The 10171-nt window shown below is 40.2% G+C and overlaps 1 protein-coding gene across 5 annotated transcripts in view; it reads left to right on the top strand.

Annotated features, from left to right (window-relative positions):
• LRP5 (LDL receptor related protein 5) overlaps positions 1–7171 on the top strand; it is a 167699-nt gene extending 160528 nt beyond the window's left edge. For all 5 annotated transcript variants that reach the window (XM_086748592.1, XM_086748594.1, XM_086748593.1 and 2 more), the window contains one exon: positions 163–7171. In XM_086748592.1, the coding sequence (XP_086604718.1) occupies positions 163–424 (262 nt within the window). In that variant the 3' untranslated portion in view covers positions 425–7171. The remainder of the gene's footprint in view (positions 1–162) is intronic.
• The last annotated feature ends 3000 nt before the right edge of the window (positions 7172–10171 follow it).

The following is a 10171-nucleotide window of genomic DNA, read 5'->3' on the forward strand; positions in this document are numbered from 1 at the left end:
TGAAAACCTGAATTAAGGCGCACATATTATTCATGAGCAGGCATCTTGACTGAGGACACGGAGCTGTTAATTTTCACTGTCTATCTTTCTTTTTCTTTCTTTTTTCCCCAGATTGCAACTAATGCATGTGCTCTTTTTTTGTTTTTTTTTTTTCCTCCACAGGCCATACCTTATACGAGGGATAGCTCCACCCACAACCCCATGCAGCACAGATGTTTGTGACAGTGACTATACTACCAGTCGGTGGAAGGCCAACAAATACTATATAGATTTAAATTCAGACTCAGACCCTTATCCCCCGCCACCCACACCTCGCAGTCAGTACATGTCGGCAGAAGAAAGTTGTCCTCCGTCTCCTGCCACGGAAAGAAGCTATTTTCACCTCTATCCCCCTCCACCCTCTCCTTGTACAGACTCCTCATGACCTCAACAGAAGGAACTTTTCCTGTAAATATTTTAAAATATGAACAGATTTAAAATATATATTTTATGATTTAAAAATAAATCGGGGTGGGAATTTAAAAAAAGAAATGTGAATAAAAATGGGTGGGAGGGATGGGGCTGTGAAAAACTGTACAGAGGAAGAATATTTATAAAATTGATTTTTTTAACTTAATTTCCATTCTTTTGTGCCATATTTGCCTTTTTGAAGTCATGAAAATGACTTAATCTCCAAATGATTTGGGGAGGGAATGTTGAGCCTTTTTGCATTTTTAAGTTGCCTTTGTACATGCAAAGTGTATGTAATATTTTTATTAATGTGAGACAAGAAAGCAAAGTGACTTGGGAGAGGAGGAGTCTAAAGGAAGATATAAGTTTATTCGCAGAAAAGAAAAACATGTTTAAATAAAATTGGCAGTATCTTATGCCTTCACCACCACTAGGAGAAAACATGCAAAGATCACAACCCTCAGATGCTCCTGTTTGCAAGTGAGCTGAATGCTTCCCAGCAGAACTCGTAGGCTGAGACCTGGATTTCAGACCTCCCTCTCTGTTTGCTTAGCGTTGAACTGGAAGAACGCTTCTTTTGGCCAAACCTTCCAGCTTAACTAGGCCCACAGGCGTCATGCCCCGCCTCGTGCCACTCTGCACATGGCATGTTCTCTGATTCAAGCTGGAAAAGATCACCAGCCCTAAAAAACTTGGTTTAGCTCCAGTCAGTTCCCCACTTGACTGGGTGAATGGTAGCAGAAGCTGTTGTATTGACCTGTGAGTGAGAGCAAGGGGCAAGTTTGAAGTGGTGTTTAAGCTAAGAGAAATGCCTGACAAACTGCAGATTTGGTCGGACTCACCATTTTAATTGTGATGCAGCCAAGATCCTTCATCCTTCTTTGTGAGGCTTTGATGACTGACAGGCTGTAATAATTGCTTCTCAAAATACAGTGCTAGTTCTTTTTTTCCCGAAAGTCCAGTAATTCACTGTGCCAGGTCTCTGAGATGTTCACCTGTGTTGACTTGATCAGAGAATTGCTTCATCTCTAACGTTCATTTTCCAAAGTGGAATGATACGGTCACTTGTATTCATGTAAACGAGGAAAGTTGTTTGTTTTTTAATTGGTGTTTGTAGAAAATGGTATCTGCATAGCTCAAAACAAAATATGCCATTCAAACAGTTTAGTCATACCTCGTAAAAATGTGCCACAAAATTAGTTCAGGTTTAGAAATAAACAAAAAAAGCACAGGGGAGGAAGGAGAGGAAACAAATACTTCTTTTTAATGATGTTGACATAAAAAAGAACTCTCATACAAACTGCTGTAACCTAGGACATCATGATCAGCAAAGTGCTCATGTTCCCAACTCCACCCAGCAAACCCCTCTGGGAATGGGGAGGCTAGGATCAGTCCCTTTCAAAATACAGAGGATAAATTTTTGCTTTGATTGCTCTCTTGCTGTAACAAAAGGGATTGGGTATTATATGGCACTTTGTCATCACCAGAGCTGAATTTATAAAGTGAGTTCCTACTTGGGACATCTGAGGAAAGTTCTGAATATGCAGACTTGCACCTGTTTCTGCAGCTGCTGAATAACAGATGTGTTGGGCCTTTGACACTCTTAATATTGTTGGCAACAGTGAAAAAACTTTTTCTTCTTGTTTGAACTTAAATTGTACTTGGTTTGGGGTCTTTCTAGCAATTTATTTGAGAGCACTTCAGAGGAACCCTACAGGTCCGGGACAGAGATCTTTGTTGTGGGGATAGAAGGGCTGGGTGTTCTGATCCAGTTTGCGTTTTCAGATTTGTTAGTCCGGATCTGTTCTTCCCCTCTGCATTGTTCACAGATAGGATTTGTTCTGTCACTGGTGTGTTACTGAAACTCTTTACCTTCATGTCTAAATTTTCACTTGAGAGATTGACCACAAAGAAGATGCCCACCATTTTTCATGGAGAAAACTACAGAATTGGAGAATACAGCATGGAAGTTTAAGAATGCGTTCTTTCCCCATCCCCTGTCAACATCGGTAATTCTGCAGTGTGCCAAGAGGGACGAGGTCGTAGTTTGTTACTCTTAGAGTGACTTGGCAGATCTGTGAAGTGTTAATGATTTGGTGAAACGAAGCAATTCTCATGCGATCATGTTTCAGTGAACTAAATTAGGAATATAGATCCACAGGATATTTTATGTACCACATCGATCCTATAAAGGAGTACTTGTTCTGCGTCGCAGCAGTTGGTAGTCAGATTTCATGTCATACGTAATTTGCCATGTGATAACTGTTCACCATTTATAATGAATCCATTAGTTTAGTTGTTTTGTGCTACAGTTCTAGCTTAGAGACATACTACATTAATTTTTCTGTATTCCTATGATGACACTGGATGCAAAATTACGTTGATTTTTTTTTTCCATTAAACCACTGTAACAATCCTAACCACTTCATCTGAAGACCTGTATCCTATTACAAAGTTTGGAGTCGAGTCCAAGAAAATTAGCATTCTTGCTGACAGCTAAACTGTCTTAAGAGTCAAATTGTTTTGGAGCTTAGGTATTCAGAAGGAAGGAAGCACTTGCTGAATGGAGTGAATTAAGAGCTTGCGTTTTTATTTCAGTTGGACATTCATAGCCTCTTGCCACTGATGTTTGCTGAGAAATTGCCTCATCTGAGGCACTTGAAGTTTGATGATCAGAATCTAAGCCCCACATTGCTCCATAATACTGACTTTAAAAGTCTATTCTAAAAAGAAATTGTATACAATTTTAGCATCTTACATTTAAATAATAAATATTATTTTTGATTGCTGTAGACTATATATTTTAAAAGGATTACTGTGCTTCTTTCTGGTGCTGGAAAAGACCAGACATAAAATTTTGAGTGACAGGAGCTATTTCTCTCCAGAAATATCCTCAGTGTGCTCTTAGTGATTTCCATCTTCTGAACTTTCAGGCTAAAACATAGAAAATAGGTGCTATTTTCTTCTAAATCAGGATGAGAGAGGGTTGCAGGGAATGAGTGAATGCATGTGACAAGTTGTGGCAGTTCAGGGCTGAATAGGAAGTAAGTAGGGAAAAGCTGTATTTTGGTGAGGTTTAGGCGTAGTTTTAATACAGAACAAAAGTTTTCTGTGAGAAAGCTGACTGAAATATTCTGAGAGTTCTCCCTGAGAAAGCACAGGGGAGTGCCTGTGACTGGACTAGCTGTGTGAGCTTGTGAGTACTTGAATCAGTGTTTTCAACCACTATTTTCCAAGCCCATCATGACTGCATATTAGCACTTGAAACAGCTCAGGGTCTGATGTAGAACTGTGTCTGGAGAGCAGCTAGTAATGGCAAAGGATACGGTTGGTTCTGTGTTAATTTAAAGGACAGATGCCCTGGCAGAGAGCAGCTCGCCTGCCGTCCAGCGCAGTTGGGAAAGCAGCTACCTGGGTTGTCTTCTCTTTGTAGAATTTGTCCTGTCTGCAGGACAGACGTAGCAGCGGTGGGAAGCTGTAAGTTTAATGGACAAGTCATGATCTTTGACAGTGAAGTATTCTTTAATTTCAAGCAAAAGTTTTGTGTAAATAATAGCTTGACTTTACTTTAGCTAGGCTGGTCAGCAGCCACTGCACCCTAAAATTTGCAGTGGAGGTAATTAATTTGTTCATTGTTGCTGGATTGTTTTGAGGAAACTTTGTGTGAACTATGCCAACTGGTTCAGTTTTCTTCTCTCTGGACAGATCACTAAAGAGCACTTAGGTTAAGATTAAGCTAAATCTGTGTAATGTTTTCTTTAGAATAGTGTCATTGTACAAAGTGCCCCAAGTCTGAAAATGAGACCGTGCCATTATCAGGGTGTTCTAAAGAGGAAGGTGGAAATGAGCGGAAATAAGCTGCTTCTTTTGGAATAATGGGTTTGATTTTTGGTAATAAACCTTCATCTCTCTGATTTGCAAAGGGTGCAAGCACTTCCCTAAAAGTTATGATTCTTTTCAAAGTAACAACACCTGTTCTGCACACCTAGGATGGGCCTTCTGGAAGTCTCCAGGCCCCTTTACCCTAGATGTGTTTTCTCTCTGATACCTAGGTCATCTGCTAGATCTAGGGCTCATCGTGTTCCCTCCATTTTTATGCTGACTGGTGCCTCTTGGATTCTGGGGCTTTTGAAATTCTGAAGCTCTGTACACAGAAGTGTAGAAGGATTTGGAAGCAGGAGCACTCAGTAAAGGCTGGCGATGCTGGGCTGATGTACCAGACACGATGGCTGGATGATGTACCAGTGCCTGCAGGGTCAGATCCCTCTGCTAGGGAGAGCTCCTGTGCTCCCCTTCCTCAGAGCCTCCGGAGCAAGTGCTGCTTTCCTAGTACGGTCAGTCAGACTCAAAGAAGTTGTGTCCCTTGTTTGCTTCAAGCATTTTCAGAAGCAGATCTTTTCTGATGTCAGTCATTTTGTTGGGGTTAAGTCAGTCCGAATGAGAAGCTATGCTTATGATTGTACTACAAGCGTTGATGTCAGGAACTGAAAACAGAAGGCATGTGTGTTCTCAAAAATTAATAACGCACAAGAGTGCCTGGCATGGAACCCTGAATTGGTAGTAATATATTTGCTGTTACAGTGCTGGAGGACGTATTTATAAGCATCCGTGTTGGACAGAGCCTTAGGCAGCCACAGTCAAAGACAGTAGTCATTTACAGATCAGTTATTCCTGTGTTTTTATTATGACTCTATTATGAATTATGAGTAGCAGTCCTTGCAGTAAATTTGGCGTGTCTGTAGAAGATTCAGTAAAGGCTGAATCCTAAATTCTGAGAGGTGTCTGCTGGTTCTGCTGCCATTCCCTTAGGTATTGCAACACTTTCTGTTCACCATTAAATGTAAAAACTCCTTTCTTCAGCTCTTTTAAGTTTGGCTAAAGAGCTTAAACTATTTACCACATGTTAAAAGAAATACTGATATACAAAGATATTTTAAATCCTGTCATGTCTTCTAGCTCCCCTTCCTGAGAAAACTTACTCTAGTTTTTGTAAAGGGTATTTTTCATTAATTCGTTTATTTTGAGGTTGGCCAAGTGTGCTGTGGGCCTTTTCACTTAAGGTCATACTCCCTGGAGGGGAAAAAAAAGAAAAATTGGTTTTAAATCAATGTTAAGCCTGCTGATGGGAATGATGGAAACCAGTCTGATACAAATTGTTTCTGCGTTCCACTACAAAATCCTTCAAAATGTCATGTCCTGGCGTACTGACGGTGCTCCAGCCAGCTGTGACAGCAAGCTGCCATGTCCTGGCTGTTCCACGCGTGAACTATGGCCCCTGTTGCAGCCCATCTCTGGGAGCCGGGGTCTGGGTTCTCTCCAGCCAACACAGAGTCCTGGTGGATGGAAGACCGCAATGGCAATTCCTAAATGGGTTGGTTTATATTGACAAGATATGTGCAGGGAATGTGCTTAGAAGGACTTAGCAGAGGAGAAAAGCAAGTTTGACAGCCACAGTAAGTGACGGACTAATTCACCAGCACTCACATCTTGGAAAAGCAAGTACTCCCACTGATGCACCTTTAAGTAAGAATTACGACACGTGGCAGCGTTCCCAGGGTAGCTGTGTTTGACAGAGAGCGATATTCCAGTTTGATTTGTACAGAGATCCTGCAGTGTGCAAATATGTACAAAAGTATTTTGGTTGGAACTACAAACACAATAGTTGTAAATGGAATTTGTCAGCCTAAGGAGATAAAACAAAAGCTGTTAAAACGGGAGGACGGCTTCGCTGTTGTACGTGAAGTTTGGAGGGCATCATAAACACAACTCTAATCCAGACCTCTTTCTTACTTACCTAATTGTATTGCAATTGCTGCTATTGTAAATGTACATGAATAGACAAAGAGTGTCAAGAATTTTTATGATAAAACCCCCACACAATCTTTTTTTATATTTATATGAATATGTGTATTCTGCAAACAGGCTAATAATTACAGCTTTGTATGTGTATCATTTTGTAGCATTTGTTATTACGAAAGACAACCAAACCCAGTACACCAGTGCCTTGCGTATTTTAGACAGTTCAGCATATTAACTGGGGAAAAAAGTAAAGCCTTAAGTCACAAGTGCCCCCAGAATCATTTGTAGATTGTACTCCACTGGTTTTAACAAAGCTTTGTATCATTGTTAGAGTTCCCTTCAGTTAGAGTACATACATCCACAAGTTGTGGAGCTAACTGAAAGCTGACAACAACTGAATTTTTTACAGCATGCATGCCTTGAATTTGTAATACATTGGAATTTCTTTCAAATGCATTATTTCAAGTGACTTTTGATTTATATATTCATACCTATTTTAACAGAAATCTCAATACCTGTCAAAAATATATAACATTTTTTTTTAAATGCCAGTAATTGATGCTTAAGTATTTGGGGATTGAACTGACACTATTTTCAGATTGTCACTATAATACTTTTCCTTAGACCCATAAAATCTTTGTTGTGTTACAGAAAGTCTTCACCAATTATGTTCCAAGCATGGCCTTCTAGCGTACGAACGAACTTGGTAATTCTGTCTTAAGAAACCTTCTTTGAGGTTTTCCTCACTTCAGACCATTAACAAATTTCTGGTCATGGAACTGCAATGTTTCTTTATGTTAACAAAACCAAAGTCTTGTTTGAAGTAACTGGTATTTTGTATAAGTATCTCTCCAGATAACAGACTCTGCATTTGTACTATAGATTATGTGGATTTTGTTTTATAATAAATACTTTTAAAAGATTTGATTAGCAGCCCTTTTTATGAGCGAAGCTCTTTCATCACCTACAGTAGAGACAACCAGCCACTATCACAGGTGTTTTAGATGTTATTTAAGATAAGGATGGTGTTGCGGTCTCCTTGGTTTTAATTTTAAAATGTACAGTAAGAGCAAGGAGGTGAAGAGGTTGACTGGAAAACTGATTGCCTTTAGAATTACAATTGTTAGCTAGCTATAGAACTTGCCACAAGTTTGTCAGCATCATGACCTTATCAAAAATGTTACATTCCATGCGACTCTCTGTTTTCACTAGACCAGACCAGATCTGTATTTCTTTTTTTAATTGTATGGTATCTTTTAAATTGATGCTGTAGGATGTCAAAGTAAATCTTTCAACTAATGACTTTTTTTTTTTAATGGTGAGCATACTTGAAAACTAGTTCCATTGAGTCTAGTGTCATCTTGATGCCTGCAGTCAATATTGGTGGCTTCAGATTTGTGAAATTTACCATCTTAACCTAAAGGTCAAAATAATCTTTAATCGAGATACCCTTTCTCCTGCATGCTGGTTAGATGAGGCTCAGGAGGAAGGAAGTCTCTGAGCAGTCATCAGCAATCCTGGTGATGTCCAATTCAGTTTCTTTGGATTTTTCTAGGGTAGAAGAAAATACAGCATGCAAACTCGGAGACAAAGTTCTTTCAGATTTTGTATTGTACTGAACCAGAAAATGTTGATAAATTTTTCCTCTTAGCTACATTACCCTTGCTAATAATGCTTCATATAAATGGACCCTAGACCAGCCATCTGGTGACTGCCTAAGCCTAGCGATTTATTCCATCGCTATGACTGAGATCCGTATGTAGTTCAAGGGAAAAAAACAAAGGATATGGACTTCTGGTGCTGTGCACAGCCTGGAGCAGGCCATCCATCATCCTATGTGTTAGAAAAGTTGGACCAGATTACCCAGCAGAACAGAAAGGATTTTAGGATTTTGTATGGCATGAAGCAGAGCGGCCCCACTCTTCTTTCTAGAACTCCTGGCTATAGCTGGGCTTTCTCACCTGAGAAGATGCACAAGGTCGTCATCTCTTCCCCTGTGAGAGGCCAGGGAATGGCGGTGCAGCTTTTTAGGTACCGCACGCTGCTGGGTGGAGGTACCACAAAAGAGACTGACCACAGCAGGCTGCCCCCATCCCGGCTAACAGCACAGAGCATTCCGTACCATAACCTTTCTCCAAGGAGACCAGGTGGTTGCTGGAATCTGCTTGGAAAGCACAGATATGAAGAGGGCTGCTGTGCATAGCAGGCAATGCTGTTGTGGTTTTGGCAGTACAAAAGGGTCCCTGCCTATAATTAAGATTGGAAACAAAGCTAGCATTTGGGAAATGAAGACTTGATGAGCCAGGCTAATTGCTGGACTCTGAATGTATTGCAGAAATGAGATGAGGCTAGTAACTGCAAGGGGTATTGCCAAATCAGCTGGCTAAGATCATAGCTGCAGTGAAGATCAGGACAAGCAATTTACTTGGGTCTGCCCAGTCTGGGTTTTTTGTTGGATTCCTCCAAGAATTGGAAGAGGGATGGCAGGGGCAGGATAAGGTCTTGAATTTCCTCTTGAGATTAGTGATTGGTCTCCTGTCTGTAATTACCATGAACAGTAGGCTTAAGGCTAGAGTTGGCTTTTGGGATAGGAAGATACCAACAGCTTACATAGATTCTGGACAACCTGCAAAGACAGGATCTAGGCTTGTCCTAATTGAGGCTAATGACTTCTGGTACAATTTCCTAAAGGGAGAGCTACTTTGGCAATATATCTGATTTAAGCGATACCAACAGCTTTAACAATCTATTACTTAGGGAGTGATGTTTGTTACTGAATTTTGCATGGCCTAGAAGCGTATGAGAAGGACTAATGAGAACAGAGCCAATGCTTTCTCTTGTATTTTAATTTAGCTCATTAGGCTATCGTTACAGGTTTGATTAGGGCTTAATTCTTAGACAATATCTCTCTCTTTCTCATAGAGATCTGAATTCCTGCTGGGTTGTTGGGAAACAGATTTAGTCCTTACGTTTATTTTACTGTAGGCATTATACTCTACATAGGCAGTCACTGAAACTGACAAACATTCAAAACAGAGTTTGGAAATCTCAGACTCCAAAAGTTACAGACAGTTCCCACATTATACTCAGCCTACAGCATTAGGAACGTTGGTATAAAATAATAAATAAAATAATAAATAAAATAATAAATAAAATAATAAATAAAATAATAAACCTGTTGTTTGATTCAGTAGGACCCTGGAGCCAGGAAGGGTGCTGCCTGATAGTGGCAAGTAACTGGTCTCTCAAAACTTTAGGTTCCCTAGTCCTACACTAACCTAAATGTTGAGAACTGATCATAACAACAAAAGAATAAAAAAAAAAAAAAAAAGAAAAAGGAAAGAAAAGAAGAAAATAGCTCCCATTTAGTTCACTCCTTCTTTTGAACTCCTGATACGCTACAGGAGCCAGCAGTAAACTGAAGCCCAGGTGTTTTGCATTTCTCAACTGAACACTCATCCAGTCCCTTACAGGAAGGCTGATAAGGCAGAGAGGTAAGCAACGCATGGGCTCTGCGCCTCATCCTCACCCCTTTTCTCTGCAGTTCTGGCAGGTGTATCCAGAAAATACTGAAGTATAAAGTTAGGGAAGAGGTATGCAAGCATTCCAAGGATCTGTTTGTCACACAGTTCTACTCAGTTCCTGGAGAAGAATGTTTTCCATGTTTGTTCACATACAGCATTCATCCCCTAGGTAGAATTAAACAGGGTTAGGGAAAGTTCAAAGTTTGGGAATCCAAAATGTAGAAAGCATACTTCTGTGTCTGTACAGGATGAGGCAGTAGACTTCAAATGAAAGCTAGACTGAATGGGAACCCACTTCTCCTTACTAGTAGACCTGCTTGGAGGATCAGACCTGAAAAATCAAGAATAGGTGATGAGATTGAGAAATATGTGCATTCTGGAGCCCACTGTCCTGACTT

This window comes from Chlamydotis macqueenii, chromosome 5 (genome assembly GCF_036417535.1).
Source record: "Chlamydotis macqueenii isolate bChlMac1 chromosome 5, bChlMac1.mat, whole genome shotgun sequence".
NCBI classification, from domain to species: domain Eukaryota; kingdom Metazoa; phylum Chordata; class Aves; order Otidiformes; family Otididae; genus Chlamydotis; species Chlamydotis macqueenii.